The following is a 17,572-nucleotide window of genomic DNA, read 5'->3' on the forward strand; positions in this document are numbered from 1 at the left end:
AAGGATTGAAACGTAATGCGTATTGCCATAACTCGAATGTCACACGGAAAGTCCAATAATAATGAGTCGCATAAAAAAGGCAGGGACAAAATGTTAAAAACGATGCCAACCCATACCGACATAGATTTATTGTAGCTGCCCCAACAACGACGTTCCAATCCATATTTTGTAGTTACACCTGAACTGTTATCAATCTGGATTCGAGATGTTAAAAGCATCAAGACGGTGAAAGAAAAAAAATATTAAGATTACAATTACAATGTAGGAATATACACTAAGTTGTTCACATTTGGCAATAGCAAGCACAGAGCTCATGGCGGTTACATGATGACATAATACACATTACTGGTTCTGAATAAGACATGCTACATGCTAGTCCCTCACTATAATTTGATCTTTAAAAAATATGTACATCTGAAAAGAGAATAAGATGCATAATCTTCCCTTTTCTTCCGGTTACAATAGTATTAACAGTTCATAAATAGTTTCCCTCCTTCAAATGTTAATACGAAATATCAGGGTCCCAGTGAAGGTATGTATTGTCACAGAGCCTCCATATAGATCACGTCAGCAACAGTTAAACCACCCATATACCCGAGAGTATTGCAAATTTACAAACAACAAAGGACGGCGTCCGAGCTATGTAGGTATGAGTGCCAATATCTGATTTCTTATGATACCCATGCATTTCTGTATCTCACCATATATTGGAAGATTCTTTGAACATAATGGCTGCAAACTGGTGACAGCAGAATCTAGTACCTGAGCGACATCAGCTGGGGGAAATTGTCGTTCTGTACACTTCTGCATTTTGTTTTATCAAAAAATGTTAGGGTGCACAGGTAAAAAGACTTCATTAGTACAACTGATTTAATTAAGTATTTTCAAAATTTTCATTAATGTGTAATTACTAATTCTATTAGTCTACGCTATCTTTTGTCTCATGAGCATCTAGATAAAGCTGCCTTAGAGAATTGTGTCCCTATTTAATTGCTTTATGAATACGAGACACTGACTAAGTGTATTACAGTCTTTTTATGAATACAAAACAATTTGTGAATTAACAACAGACGTAGTAGGTAAAAAGTTTAAACACTGTTAGAATCTTATAGATATAGTAACACTGTTAGAATCTTATAGATATAGTAACACTGTTGATAGTATGATCAATTAGATTGATTCTATATTTATATTATTGGCCTAAAATAGGATAAATGAATATTTAGTAACCACGTTTTCTTCCCTATAAATTGAATGGCTCCGTTGTGGTCTAAACACAAAATTCATTATATGCCTCATTAGTTTCTCTCCTCTAAACATGGTATCGGAGCCCATTCTAATGAAGTTTACTCGAACTATATCACCCACTATCGAATTATCTGTACCCAGAGTGTGTTGGAGATCTCAAATAAATATGATGAAAATAAAGTCTTAATAAGGTATTTTAGGCTTATTGTACCACTCACTATCAGACCATTCGTAAATATTTAATCTTACGCTTGAGATGTTGAATCCTTGACATAAAGGAATGTGTTGGAGTTTCTACATCATTTAAAGATATAACTAAAATAAAGCATATAAATGGAAATAAACTTGATCTTATAAGTCAATTTTGCAAGGTTGGGTTAAACTTAAAAGTCTACTTTTTTTAATATGGTATTAGAGTCAATGAGAAGGAAACCCTAATTCATGTTTTTCTTGTGGGTCCACTACAACCACTAATCATGTACATTTTCTGTTTCTTGTCTTTTTTCTGTTGTGTTCCACTATTCATCGTTGGCAACTTTCCAATGAGCTTTTTTCTTCTCGATGGAGACTGCCACCACTAGCACCACCTTGTGTGATGACCAAGCTAGTTGTCACATCTTCCAAGCATGTTTTGCTCAGCAGCAGTTGCCACATCCTTCGAGCATTTTTTTTTTCTCCTTGGCAGGCAGCTGCCGCGCTCTTTAAGCATTTGATTTTTGCTTTTGAATGGTTGTAGTGCCCTCTAATCACTTTGCTCTCTCGGAGCTACCATGTCCTCTGACTTCTAACGCGGCCCTATGATTAAAGTTGTCCTTTCTTGGCAACCACTATATGCCTGACTCCGCCTACTGTGGCCATGTACCACTAGATCCTCAACACATCTTCACAGACCTTCACCAAATTGGTGCGTGAAGCTTTCTCATTATTTACTTTGTTAGCTCTAGCAACAAACTAAGTGACATGTTCATTAAGTTTCTCAAGGGGCTTTGATGACATTTGTAACAAGCTTGATTTATACAATACATATACCCCAACTTGAGGGGAGGTTAAAAATATGATTTGAAAGACAAAACATATTGAAGTTGATTTGCCACTTTGTCAAAAGGAAAGTCATGTCCAAGCAAATATCTACTAACTTTGTCAACTCCCAACACCAACTAACAAATACATTCACTAAGTCACAAAGGGGTCCTTGGATTATCTAGATATGTAACAAGCTTGGTGCATATGACCTACATGTTTCATCTTGAGGGGAAGTGTAAGAATCTTGTAAATATGTTAGAATCCTATAGATATAGTAGCTGTTGATAATAGGATCAATTAGATTGATTCTATATTTTTATTATCAGCCAGACATAGGGTTATTGAATATTATGTAATTATGTTTTCTCCCCTGTAAACTGAATAGCTCCAATATGGTCTAAAAACACGGAATTCATCATATGCCTTCTCAATGTATCTCTTCTCAACAAATAGAATAGAAAATTCAAGCAAAGCCGAAGTTTAGAAATTTCAGTACAAGATATTAAAGAAAAATTCAATGTTGTAAAATAAATGATAACTTCTACCTATTTTTTTCTTCCTCAGACATAGATAACAAGTGGAATTCAATTTAGCATTTAAAAGTGCACCACAAACAAAGGTATCACCTCTAATGTGTCCAGACCTGCTATAACCAAGCGTCATCTCTTTCATGATTTCAAAACTGCATGCTATACAGAATGAATTTGAGTATGACACTTATACAATTGATAAACGATTCATGTTTTTTAACCTAATAGCTTAAGCTTTTAGGTTAATTGGTCCATGACATTGTATGAAGCTCTATGAAAGTGGTCTAGACTTTGATATTGCTCCCATTCTAAATAATGGGTTTTCAACACAAATTGGGTGTGTTTGCCTTATTTGCAACTGAGCCCAAAGGGCTCTTGTCAGAGAGGGTAGATAGACCATTCTCGCATCTTCACCAAACAACTTAGGCTCTCATACAATTAGTTCATAACAGATTTGTAGGGAGATCTGAGGAGTAAAATATGTCATTGTCAGAATGCTGCTATTTGCACCTTGGTGTTTATTCTGCCACTATGTCTTTAGCCTAGGTTCATATTCTTTAAACCAAAATGGTAAAGGAAAATCATCTCACAACAAAAGTGAGTAAATAAAATCATCTCACAATACTGTATTGATACTTTGATAGAAACACAGTTATTTACAATAACAGCCATATTTTGTAGCACCTCTTAAAAGCTTTTATTTACTTTGGGGTTCAAAATTTAGACTGACAACTTGAAAAGAAAAAGGCAGTTTCATGCAAATGGCCCTCTGTCTTATGGAGAAGTCTACCTTAACATAAATTGGTCATTTCCCATAACAAAATAAAAACACATCTAAAATACCATGATACTATTTAACTATATTTTTTAATAAACATGAAAAAAGCACCAGAGAAATCGCCCATAAAAGTGTTTGGCATAAGGTCAGGTTTTGTTAAACTACCACAAATTTAAATGACTAAGCAACTGAAAATAGTGAGGGGAGATTGACAATGAAAATCATTCAAGTAAAAGTGCAATTCAGTGGGATGTGATTTACCTGAATCATGAACAACGTAGCTAGGCAATGAGATATGAGTTCTGAGGGAATTTTCATTTCATTTTGGTCAGATGAACTGTTGAGTTCAGTATCTTGTACATGACAACTTGCTAAGGGATTTAATACGCTGGCAGTCAATTGATCCTGAGAAGCATGAGAAAGAGAATCTGCAGGCACAAAAGTTGTGGATGAAGCAGTAGGTTCGTCCACTGAAAGCTGGTTATTGATGAAATTTATTGCATCCTCAATTCTTTCAACCTTACTTTCTGTCGTTCTTAAATTTGACATTGCCTGCAATGGTTTTTATGAGAATTTGTAAGTACATCACTGGAGCAAGAAAACTGAAAATGATATCCGGTGTTATTAATTTATTCAGTTTTAAGGCGCATATTATAGATGGTGGCACAACTGTGTTGACAGTACTGTGCAGTGTATGCAATTCATGTTAATTATAAAAATGAGGAAACTGGATGATAAATTATTTGGTATGAATAGTAAACATCACTCCAAAAATAACTGAGTGTTAAGTACTACATATTCTTTAAGTTTGTAACAATTTATTCTGAAGGTTGCATTTACTAATTTAATTAGAAGCAATTTAGCTTCCTTTCTATACCTGAGAAGCTTGAACAACCATTGTCCGTGCTTTTCTTCTAGAACTTTCAACAATTTCAGCTATATGACTTTGAGATATTGATTCTTGGTTGTGGCAAGCTGAACAATTGGAAGAGCTCGCCTGACCACTAGGATCATCAAAATTAGCCATGGGCTTTAATTGAAAAACAGAGGAGCTTGCTTGATATGTGTTGCGTTGCCTCAAGCAAAACAAGGCAGAGGAAACCTGAAGAAGTGCAATAAATTCACACAACTATAAATTATATGGAATGAGAAGTTGTAAGAATGAACAACAATTGAAGATTCATGCCTGTTCATTTGCGTCAGTTAATTGCTTTAGTACTGAAGCATAATCCCTCTTAAAAAGTTCTGAATCCTTTACTGAGCTGTCTCCATATTTCTGGCTCTCTGATATCCCATCATTCATGTGCTTCAGTTCAGATAATACACGTTCCTAAAAGTTCAAAATCAACGGCTCAAAACTCGCTTTAGAAAGGAATATTTGAAACAAAGATATTTTTTGTAACAGGACAATGGTAAAGACTGAGATGAATTGGGAAACACCTTTTTGTCTAGAGCACGATTCAACTCTGAAATAGCTAATGTGTCAGCTTCTTTCGAATGTACATGTTCAAGAAGAGAAGATTGAGAACTTGAAGCTAGTTGGGGATTACCAATCTCGCTGCACACAACTTTCGGTTGTGTTTTGGAGCTTGAAGAAAAAACCTATGAATTAAAGGGAAAAATATAAGACTAGAAAACAGCATATGGACCATTATGAAATAAAATGAAAAATAATCATGTGTTTAACTTTGGAGTTGACTGCATACATTGATACAAAAGCAATCAAATTATCATCATAACAAAGAATTAAATTCCATCTCAACAAATTTGTACCTGTTTTGATAAAGTACTGGTTCCGTGCACGGTGGCGGATATATGAAGACTTTTTATGGTATCTGAGTTCTCACTAGGGGACAATATTGTGTGCCCAGCAACCTTTCTCTGTTTCAGTTTTCCATTAGGCTTGAGCTCAACAAAGTTTTCGTTTATTTGAGCAGAAGAGATATTGTGTTGCATCAGAGATGTAGGCATATTTTCAAATGGATACAAAGGCATGCAGTCAATATCCTGAGATACAAAAATGTGTCAAATTAGGCTATTAACAGAGAAAACTGTGAAGTGATCATACTATCTTGGGACATGAATGGGGTAACAAGATGAAAAGTAAGGTGAGAAGAAGAGCAATGCAGATATTCAAAAACTAAAATACAAAATAAACTCTGTTCGGATTCGCTAGTAGAGTAACAATTCCTACTAAGGTTATTACAATCAGGATCCTACTCCAATTTTTTCAGGGAAAACAACACTACATAGTAGGATTTTATTGAGGATTGCAAGATCCTAAGATCTATGATAAATAAAAAGATAAAACTTGAAAAAAGTTTAGGTATATGAGAAAAGAAGACCTGTTTTAATTGAATTCATTCTTAACCAGTACAAGAGCATATATAAATATAGAACTCTACCACCCTATAGTAATGATTGCAACAATTTCTTGAATCCCTACAACATCTCAACTGTAATTACAATGATTGTTAATATCTACGCATAACTCATTATAATATCTCTTAATAACTCAACACTCCCCCTCAATATAATGAATGAATACTATCATTCCCAACTTGCATGTAAGATCATGAAACCGTTCTATGGGAAGACCTTTTTTAAACAAATGTGCTAGCTTAAGTCAGGATGCAATGTAGGAAGGAAGCAGTGACAAGGCCATTATCCAAATTTTTTAGTGAAGTGTTTGTCTATCTCTATGTGCATGGTTCTATCATGCTAAACTGAATTGTGAACAATGTTAATAGTTGATTAATATTGCAATAGAGAATCATAGGTTCTTCATATTTCACTTTAAGATCATTCAAGATCATTTTCAACCATAACAATTCACACACCCCTTGTATCATAGCTCAAAACTCAGCCTCTGCATTAGACCATGCAACTACATTTTGTTTGTAACTTCTCTGTGTCACCAAGTTTCCATCCAAGGACATACAATTTCCATTTTTCTTAAACAACAATCCCCTTCCTGAGCTTGTCTTCAAATATTGAAGGATTCTATTTCCAGCTTGCAAATGTTGCTTTCAATTTTAGATCATGCATGAAATGAATGACCACACTCACAACATATGCTATGTCAAGTCTGGTGTGGTACATGAGCTTCCTAGAAGCCTACAATATTGACCCTTAGTCACCGCAGAACTACTTTCATCACTCCCAAATTTATGGTTTTGTTCTATAAGAACTCTGATAGCTTAGATCATCTGAAAGAACTACAGTTGTTATCTTGTAAATTGATGTATGAATGCTTGTAAATTTTTGTTAAATTGTTTTGTTTTGTAAGTTAGAAGTTCTCAAGTGCTTATAACGAACATGTAACTACCTCATTACTGCTTTAAATAAGAGCTTCTACCTCACTGGTAGAACATGATGTAGTTTTGCATGAGGTAATAAGACAAGATGTTAATTCACCTTTTATCTCGCTTTGAGTTCTGTGTTCGTTTGTTCTCAATAGGTGTGATTCCCAACTAGAGTTGCACTCTTTTTCCTCATTCTTCTTGGGCTCTTTTGGCATGTTGTGCACAACGGATACTTTACATCATAAATCCACTTTCACCCCACAACCTTTTTATCTTGTGGCTTGTCAACAATCTCCCATCGTCGAAATATGGGTGTTATTTACAGTACAATAAATATAGATTTCTTTTGTTAAGACATCCCTAAAATTAAGGGATTGGGATTAGGAGTTTATTTGATAGATTTGCTCCTGATTGAGTCTTGGTGATTTATTTCCTTTATTCAAGAGATTTATTTTCTTTTATTAGGATTTCATTTTTCCTATAAATTCCAATGTATTATTTCTATTTTATATCAAGAAAAGTAATTCCATAATTATTGCTTACTGCCTAAACACTTTTTCACTGATGTCTACATTTTTTCTAAGATACTCATTTTCATTCATGACTTGAACCCAATTATTATCCTCCAATGCCTCTTGAGCTGAGGTAGGGACTCAAACTGCATTAAAAACAAAGAAAATGCTCTAGTACTACATAGAATAACATTTAGTGGACACAAATTGAGAAAGGAGATACTTTGTACCATACCATGTTCCTTTTCTCATAGCAATAAGAAGATCATTAGGGTTAGGCTCATAATTATTATTCAAGGAATTTTCTAAAAAGCTATCAAATGTGTCTTTGTAGGATATTCTCGCCTCCAAAAGGGATATACTTAGATATATGGTTTGGATTACAGTGATACTTAGATATATAGTTTGGATTATAGTGATGCTTTTTCTTCTATAGCAAAAATGGTTGTTCATCTCTTATTTGCTAGAACAACTCTTCACCATCGGCCTCTTCATCAATTGGATATTAAGAATGTTTTCCTTCATGATGATCCGGAGAAGGACACTTACATTGAGTAACCTCCACATGCTTGGCTTGGAAAATTTAGTCATGTTGTCCAAATCTTTAGGGTAAAGCATATTGAACTTGATCATTCAATCTTATATTGTCATACATTTCCTGGAAAATGTGTTTATATAATTGTTTATGATGATGATATAGTTATTACAGGGAATGATGCTACAAAAAAATTGATTAGTTAAAGCAACATTTCTGCAAACACTTTCAAACTGAAGATCTTAGATGCCTTAAATACTTCCTAGGCCTTGAAGTGACTTAATCAAAAGAAGGTATTGTGATTTCTCAAAGGAAATGTGTCAAATATCTTGAAAGAAACATGAATGATTGAATACCTTTGCATAGTCATATGGGTCCAAATTAGACAGTGATGGTAGAACAAATGAGCCCTTCCCAGAAACAGAGAGATACAAAAGACTTGAGGAAAAACTTATTTACCTTACTATTACTAACCCTATCATATCTTTTGTAATTTGAATCAAGGTTGAGAGTCTATGTAGACTCGTGGAAGGTTTGTAAACTTGAATGTAGACTCGTAAGAGTCTATTTCATACAAAAATTCAACTAAAATAAATAAATTTACATGATACCAATTCCACATTCATGAACTCGAAATGAAATTGAAGTCACACCCAAAATAAAAATAAAAAACTCCAAATTGAATTGAAGCCATAACACAAACAAAATCCTAATTAAATTGAAATCACAAAAAAAAAACAGAACCCTAATTAAATTAAGCCTCAAAATGAAAACGAAGCCTAAACAAAATCAAAGCCAAAATTGAAAGAATACCCTAACTAAATTAATCCACGAAATGCTTCTCAAAAGAAAACCCTCAAATTGAAAACCCTCCCCAAAGATAGAAGCTGAATTGAAGGCGGAAGTTAGGCGACGACGAGGTGACTCGAGGTGAGACGACATGATGGCACGGCAAGGAAGAATGCGGTAGCGAGCAGAGGTGAGAGGAGAGGCAAGGTGACAACAACTAGATCTGAAAGGTGAACGTCCAGGTATCAAACACAACCTAAATCACGAGTACATATTTTGAGAAAATCCTTGAGGGAGGTTTGGATTCAAGCTATATGTTCCAAGCTTGGAACATACAATTTGTATGCTCTAGTTTGAGGGAGAGTGTTAGAATAGTCTATATTATCTTCTAAGCAAAAGTTATTTTTTGTTGTATGTATATGTAACCTAGAATCCTATAGGAAGTTTCTTTCTTTTTTCTTAAGCTTTTATTGTAATCCATTGATCCTTATAATCAATGAAGAGATCTAAATTAAGATCTTTCAAGCTCTTTTCCTCCTATATATTCTTTCATGTAGTCTTAACTACAATAATAAAACAACAATGTAGGCAACCAGTACGTTTCCTTCTTCCTGCCAATATGATTTGTTAAAAGAGAAGAAAAACATACCATGACAAATTCAACCCCAAGTTCAAGCTGGTCAAACTGAACCCTATACCTACAATGATCAACCGTTAGTACGCTTCCACCATGAATTTCTCTTGTCTTTGGATGAATAGCAATAACACGCTGCCCAACAATTAAAGGTTGGGCCAAATCAGTAGGAAGTCCTTCCTTGGTACCAGCAAGAATTTCTGCATAGTGTGATCTAACAGATTCCCTGTATTCATGAAGTTTATGCTTCTCCTCTGTCAAAAATTGCTCCGAAAATCTTCTTGGTCTGCCAAGAGAACTGCATAAGAGTAGCATGTAGATGAACTAATTTATCCAAGATCAACTGAACCCAAAATCACAAGAATTATAAGATGTTGGGTGCAAAGATTAAATTCATGACTGCGTCATCATAAATCCTCTAGAACCATGTCACTAACAAACTAAAACTTAAGCCATCAAGTGGAGGTATATGAATGATTATATATATATATATATATATATATATATATATATATATATAATTATGAATGCAATAATAGTGTAGAATAAAGTAACATTTAAACATTTCAAATTAAATACCTTCTAATGACGCCCCACTCAATACGAGTCAATCTAGGAACATGACCCAATCCAACATGGTCTAAGTACTCCACAAACTCTCTCTTCGAAAACCATGGGTAATCGATAGCACTATAAAACCACTCAAAAGTACACCACCGCCGCATTTGATGTGAAGACAGACAATTAATAAGCTTTCCCTATGATAAAAAAAAGTAAAATTACTTTTGTAAAATATATTAAAAAAATTTAATTGATGCCATACAGTACAAATGACAGATTATTAACCTTTTGACTAAAAGAGCCATCTGGGAGTGAGGCAATTGATTTATTATGTTGACTGCTAAAAGTATTTGTGGACACCACCAGATCTTGTGTCATTGGTTTTGGTTTTTCCATTTTTCTTCTTGGCCTTCCTCTGTCTAACGGACTGACTTGATTAGTTGATGAAACCTTAATGGGAGAAAAAGATGAATCATCCCTTTCCCTTTTCTCATTAGTGCTTGAAGACAGATTTCCTGGGGATTTCACCACTTTTAGCTGTCTTGAATGTGCTGTACCGACAGATGACCGCTTACCTTTAACCATGGATTTCTTCACCTCATCAGTGGGCTAAAAATGAAGAAAATATTTGGACACTGTAAGCAGGCTCATAAAAATACAGTAATATACAAAACATCACGTGCAATTAATACTAGAGATACTTTTTGGCAAAGGCAACGTAAAAAATTTATGGGTAATGAAACACAGAAAAGAAAATCAGAAACATATTAGAAGTCAAAATAGAAAAGGGAGGTAATTACATATGTTTATAATGGAATGCAACACATGAAATATGATAGATAGAGATGTAATATAAGTTATAACTATTGATGAGCCTTTATCTTACAACTTATGTTTTTTATGCAAAGGCTTATGAATGGTTTTATATCTAACAATTAACCTAGCACAAATCTCCTAAAAGATTTAGTTGTTACACTTGAACCACACAAGGAAACAAGAAACAATTTCACTGATAAAAACCACGCCAATTACATTCTTTGTTCTTTTATGTGTAACAATCAATCTCTCTAAAATAAGGAAACAAAATACGTTGAAATAAATAGAAAGATTCTAAAATATTAATCCCAATAAACCACTATATATAAAATTTTCCTTCAAATTCGTAAGTGAATATCAATTCTCAACTAGTTTACAAGATCCTAGAATCTACCCTCCCTGAGGAGGAATATTAGTGAGAATGTCTACTATCTGAAGTCTAGTAGGTACATGAGTTGTAACCACAAGGTCCATGTTTAGATTATTTTTTTATGAAGTGTGTGTGTGTGTGTGTGTATATATATATATATATATATTTCAATATGTTTGGTCTTGTCTTGTTACACTAGATTATGGGCAATGGTCATAGACGACCTATTGTCACACTACAACTACATAGGAATGTCTGCCTTGATTTTATGGTCATACAAAATTATTTCCATCAAGAGTTCTTCACATATATCATGAGCAAGGGCTCAAAACTCGGCTTCTGCCCTAGAATGAGATACTATATCCTATTTTTTGCTCCTCCAAGTTACCAAACTTTCTCCAAGAAACATATAGTACATAGAGGTAGATTTTCTTTTAGGATAGAATCTACACAATCAACATCAAATATATTTTTAGGGCCAAAGTATTTTCCTTCCTGAACAGTAGCCTCTTTCCTAAGTTTGAGTTCAAGTATTGAAATACTTTGTCAAGTGTTTGCCCGTGTCTTTCTTTTGGGTCGTGTTTAAACTGGCTCATCATGCTAACTGTATAAACAGTATTTTGTCTTATGGGAAACAGATAAATAAGTTTTCCTACCAATATGTGATATTAGGTCTTTCTTACAGGAGAACTCTCTTCACAACTCTTGAACTTCTATGTACCAACTTTCCTACTTCTTTTAGGAAATTAAGTAAATATTTTCTTTGGGAGATAAAAATCCCTTTCTTGAAGTAACCTCTATTCAAGAAAGTATGAGTTTTTTGAGGTCTTTCATTTCAAATTGGGTTGTCAATCTCTCAACTTTATCATCTTCTGCAATAATCATATCATTTACATAGAGAATTAATGTAGTAAGTTTACTCATAGAGGAGTGTCTTATGAATAACATATGATCTCTTAGGTTTTACCTATATCTTACTAAGTCCATTACTTTCGTAAATCTCCCAAATTGTGCTTTTGGAGGCTTAAAACACACTTAATCATATAAATATTTTTGAAACCTTTAAGTGATTAATTAATGTCTCTAATTGGATAAATTGAGAGAATTACTACTTTTACATGTTAAATTACTTAATTACAATCAATAATTGGAACTTAATTTATAATTGTTAATGGTTTAAATTACAATATTATTTATAATTGTATCCCCACACAATACAAAAAAAAAATGTAATCATTAAATAGCTTCTTATTTTTATTTTAATTTAAAAAGCCTAGCCCTCTTTGTCATTCCTAGAAATGTGTTTTCTCAAATTCAGTTTGCAATCTTAAGTTGTAAATATCTATTGAAAATAGTAGAGAAAGATCCAGAGATCAAAAGAAGTCATTGTGAAATCATACATCAAAAGTTAGTTTTCTTTTATATGTTTACCACTGATGGGTGGACAATTTATGATATAAATGCATGAGTTTTGAACATTATCATAATCAAAATATCTAAAGATAAAGTGAGAAGATAATGTCATCAACCAAGACTGGATTCCACGTAACGGAAATGCAAATAAACAGCACATACAAATACCCTTAAACTGGCTACATCGCATTCAATCCTTAAATTTTGACTTTATTTTCAAATTTCCTTCTCATCATGATGTCAAATTCAAAATGTTGGCCTTTACATGTCAAACATTTTTTATTGGAATTATCACAATCCAAACAGAAGTCCCATCAAATATTACAAGCAAGGTTGCTATTTTCCATTCAAAATTAACAGTTCTATCTCAAGTTACACCCAATTTAAAAATGAACAAAATAAGATCTGGGAACCAAATTATATCATTGTTGCTTTAATAATCAATAATTGCATACCTTGGTTTTCTGGGAACCACTTAAATGAGAACCAGTATGAGTTTCATCATTCTGCAACAAACAAAATCCATCATACTTACATGGAACAAGTCAATATCACAGAGAAAATATGAAACAAGAAGCCATAAAATTGATACTGGAAAATACACAAATTCTTACTTTCAAGTTAAAAGATTTTTGTTTCCTTTTCCTGAATCCTGCATTAAGCTGGAGTGTTCCCTCTGCTTCAGGTACAACAGCTCCATTATCAGAAAAAACCTTGGAAAACTTACTTGAAGCAGTGCTTTCAATCTTAGGAAATACTTTATGTGTTTCCATTTTAGATTCACCAACAACATCATGGTTCCCTTCCTTGAACTGTGCAGATGACTCTGACACACAGAAAACAGTACAGAAAATATTTAAACAATCATAAAGCATAGACAAAAAAGGATTTTCCTACAATCAATAGATGTTTTCTTTTGCAGGGGTGGAAGGAACTCAATGAAACCAAATTGAAACTGATATTGCCATTTTATGAAGTTTGTGAAGTATGTTGCAGGAAGATACAGAATAGAGGGAAGAAAATTACAAGGCAAATCTACATCTGGGTACTGTATGTTTCTTGGAGAAAATCTAATGACCAGGAGAAGCAAAAAACAGGATAGAGTGTCTCATTCTAGTGGTATGTTTAAAGGACTTTGGATGGAGATCATACTTAATGACCTTAAAATTAAGGTTGACATCCCTATACAATTGTATTGTGATAACAAGTCAACCATGAGCATTGTCCATAATCCAGTCCAACCAAACATATTGAAATTGACAGGCACTTCATCAAACATAATCTTGATAGAGGCATAATGGTTACAACTCATGTCCCTACAGGATTTCTAATAGCAGACATTTTTACTAAAGGACTTCCTCAGGAAAGATTCCAAGATCTTGTAGGCAAGTTGGGAACGATTGATATTCATTTACCATCTTGAGGGGGGAGTGTTGTAAATTGTATATTATAAAAAATATTCTCAATATCTCTATAGTAATTAGAAAAAAAATATCTTCAAAATCTTCCTATTTATTTCAGCATATTTTTATTTCATTTTCTTACAAATAAAGTGATGCGAATGTAATTTGTTTGATTGATATGAATAAAATTTCTTTATTTTTCAAATAATCATCTCCTTACCTAATATCTTATACTCCAAATCTGCTTGGGTATTTGACAATCAACTTATTGTTCCATGAAATCACACATTCTATGTGCAATTCTCATACAATCTGATCCGGTCGGTCATCGGTAGTCGGTGACGTCAGCAAAGGATAGCCACGTGGACCGTTCTTAGTGGAACACGTGGGCCAGGGAAGCAGATGAGTCATTGAGAAAGTCACCCAGGGTGGTGATCGGTGGTCAGGGGGCGGTGATCAGAGAGGATGCGCGATCACCGCCTAGATAAGCGCTAAGGGGCACCGATCGATCGGGTTTTCGTGTTGCACGCAGTTAAGCTGGAAACGAAGGACGTTTCCCAGCGAGAGCGTTGCATACGAGCCTTGTGTGGTAGAGTATCAGAGAAAGGAGAAGTTATGTGTTTTGTAGTGTCGTGCACGAGAGTGGCCTAAGAGAGCTAGTAAGCCAGTCGATGGTTGGTGCTCTCTTAACCCATAACGTGCATGGTGCAAAGCAGAGGTGATCGTTCACACAGTAGGTGATGCCTGGTGCATGCGCTTAGCCAAGTCACACTTGGTACTCACACTGAGGTTGCACGAGACACCTAGTGGAAGAAACGCGCTAAGTTACTTCATACACAGAGAACTTAGGCGCGCAACAGAGTGTATAAAAGGCATTCCGCGCTCATGCAGGGGAGGTAAGATTCATTCTAGCAAGTTACTAGTTTACACACACACAGAGTGCACACGAGTCTCCCAGAGATTCTTAGTTCTTTGATGGTTTTGCAAGGTTGACTTGAGCGTCGGAGTGCAATCGGCCGCTAGAGGCGCCATTTGTTGTGTTTCGCAGGTTTGCTTGGAGTTCTTGTGGAGTGCTTGGAGCGTTCTTACACTTGTCACGGTTGAGGAGGTGGAAGATAGAGTTTGACGTGGCGAATCCTTCGACGTTCGAATCCCCTGCAAGATCATTTGGCGCCCACCGTGGGGCCCGTGTGAATTTGTGATCCCATCCACACTTTGCTGTTAGATTTCGTTTGTTCTTGAGGTTCTTTGCTGAGAAAATGAGGAGGACAAGGCAAGCTTCACCCGCACCATCAGCTGAAGGAGCTGTGACGATGGCGCAGGTCTTGGAAATGATGCGAACGCTACAAGACAATGTGGCAACGTCAAGAATGAAACAAGAAAGGATGCAAGCAGATTTGGCTGCATCACAGAGCAGAAACGAGGAGTTAGACAAAATTAACGGAGAGTTGCGCAAGGTGCTGCAAGCGCAGAAGGAGTGCGTGGCGGAGGAAAGAGTGGTGTCGCCGCCGTCTCCCCCCAGGACTTTCCCCATGCCTTTCTCATCTGAGATTATGAGCACGGTGGTGCCACCAAGCTTGGTCGTTTACCGGGGTGGAGGACCCAGAGACGCATCTGACAGCGTTCCACACCCAGATGATGCTCTCTGGGGGTTCGGATGCGGTGTATTGCAAGCTGTTCATGAGCACCCTGAGCGGGATTGCTTTGGAGTGGTTCGTGAGCCTACCAGATGGCCACATCACCTCGTTTCAGCAGTTCTAAGTTGTTCATGGAGTAGTATATTGTGAACAAGGCACCCCCAGTGGTGTCGTATGACTTGTTCGACGTGCGACAAAACCAAGGTGAGTCCCTCAGGGATTACCTTAGTCGTTTTGGAGCCCAGGTGGTGAGGCTGCCCAGCAAAGATGAAGATATGCTGGTGCATGCGTTCAAGAAAGGGGTTCTGCCGGGCCCTTTCAGTGGTCACTCACTCCACTCTTGTTTGGCGTTGGGGCACCAACTCGCGGAGTTGGTAAAATGTGGCTTTTTGAGCGATTACTTGCGGGAGGCGCAAGGTGGTCGGGCGTCGGGGCCACCAGCAGAAGATCCGCAGCACGAGGTACCTGTGCACGGAGAGGTGCACACGATCGCGGGGGGCTTCCTTGGAGGGGGGTGTACAGCCTCTCAGAGGAAGAGGTACGCTCGTTCGGTGATGACTGTCAACTCGGTGGAAGAAGACCATTCCCCCGATGCTGACATCACATTCACAAAGGCGGATCTCTGGGACGTTGTGCCTCACGACAACGGTCCTATGGTCATCTCCCTTGTCAAGGCAGGGAGAAAGGTGCACAGGGTCCTCGTGGACCAGGGAAGCTCGGCGGACGTGATGTTCTGGCCGACATTCAACAAGCTGCAGTTGTCCCTTGATCATCTGAGGCCGTACGCAGGGTGCTTGTATGGCTTCGCAGGGGACCAAGTGGAGGTGCGAGGCTACATAGAGCTGAGGACCACGTTCACGGATGGGACTGCGGCTCGCACTGAAAAGATCAAGTACTTAGTGGTTAATGCCCCATCCGGCTACAACATACTGTTGGGAAGGCCGACGCTCAACAGGTTGGGAGCTGTACCGTCGACGAGGCACATGAAGGTGAAGTTGTCGTCGATGGAAGGGGTGATGATCACCATTAAGTCAAACCAGAAGGAGGCCAGGCGCTGCTATGAGAACGGCCTCAAGCAGCAAAGGAGTGTATGCCATGTTACCTCGACACCACCGTCGGGTATGGACGAGAGGCGATCGGAGGTCGCAGGGCTGGTAAGAGGTACACAAGGTGATGTGGAGATGGAGGAAGCGGTGCTGGGGGGCTCAGGGGTGGCCCAAGTAGAAGTTGAGAAAGAAAGCATGATCACGCCTCGCGAGTCAGGGATCGCGAGGGCGGTCATCGCCAGTGAAAAAAGGCCCCACCCTGTGAGGGGTGGGTGGAGACGGAGATCCAGGGGAAGAAGTTTAAACTGGGAGGGTCGCTCAGCGAGGAGACGCGACGACAGATCGCCGGTGTGATTGAGAGGCATCTGGACGCATTTGCATGGTCAGCCACAGACATGCCAGGTGTTGAAGAATGGTGCTTATCGGCTGGAGATTTTGGACGGGGGGGGATCCCCAGAACGAGGAATGCCACACACTTGAAGTTCTATTTTAGTTAAAATTGTAAAGTAGTCACGCTTTGTAAGCAATTGAACAAGTTCAGGGGGCACTCTTTTCCCTACAAAAAGGTTTTTAATGAGGCCACCCAATAAAAAGAAGTTATCGGTATAAGAGTTTGCAAAGTTTTAAAGTTAAAATCCTCCTCGCCCCAGGCGCGAGCGCAGGTAATCGGTTAGGCCTTCCTCGCCCAAGGCGCGAGCATGGCAACCGGTTTAAAGTCCTCCTCACCCAGGTGTGAGTACAGGCAACTAAGGTTTGAAAAGCTAGGGGTGCTAGTAAGCCCAAGAAGGGAAAGGAAGGATTTCGAGAAACGCCTTTACCCAAGTGGCATAGCATCAATATTAGCGCAGTAGAACTCTTAGTCAAAACCCTTCTCACCCCAGGAGTGAGAAGGTGGAAGTACGACCCGATGTGTTAAGGGTTGATGACCTTGGGGCAGGCAAGAGAGGTTACCGAGAAACACTCTTCTCTCCA

The 17,572-nt window shown here is 37.3% G+C and overlaps 1 protein-coding gene across 6 annotated transcripts in view; it reads right to left on the minus strand.

Annotated features, from left to right (window-relative positions):
- Positions 1–226: 226 nt before the first annotated feature.
- Positions 227–17,572, minus strand: part of LOC137806905 (protein ALWAYS EARLY 3) — a 34,476-nt gene continuing 17,130 nt past the window's right edge. For 4 of the 6 annotated variants that reach the window (XM_068607274.1, XM_068607277.1, XM_068607278.1 and 1 more), the window contains 11 exons: positions 13,129–13,340; positions 12,970–13,020; positions 10,201–10,524; positions 9,934–10,112; positions 9,370–9,652; positions 5,353–5,586; positions 5,020–5,181; positions 4,766–4,909; positions 4,457–4,681; positions 3,841–4,131; positions 227–804 (listed from right to left, as the gene is read on the minus strand). In XM_068607274.1, coding sequence (XP_068463375.1) covers positions 640–804; positions 3,841–4,131; positions 4,457–4,681; positions 4,766–4,909; positions 5,020–5,181; positions 5,353–5,586; positions 9,370–9,652; positions 9,934–10,112; positions 10,201–10,524; positions 12,970–13,020; positions 13,129–13,340 — 2,270 coding nt within the window. In that variant the 3' untranslated portion in view covers positions 227–639. The remainder of the gene's footprint in view (positions 805–3,840; positions 4,132–4,456; positions 4,682–4,765; positions 4,910–5,019; positions 5,182–5,352; positions 5,587–9,369; positions 9,653–9,933; positions 10,113–10,200; positions 10,525–12,969; positions 13,021–13,128; positions 13,341–17,572) is intronic. The other 2 variants (XM_068607279.1, XM_068607280.1) reach the window with 1 other exon arrangement.

This window comes from Phaseolus vulgaris, chromosome 3 (genome assembly GCF_000499845.2).
Source record: "Phaseolus vulgaris cultivar G19833 chromosome 3, P. vulgaris v2.0, whole genome shotgun sequence".
In the NCBI taxonomy this organism is placed as follows: Eukaryota; Viridiplantae; Streptophyta; class Magnoliopsida; order Fabales; family Fabaceae; genus Phaseolus; species Phaseolus vulgaris.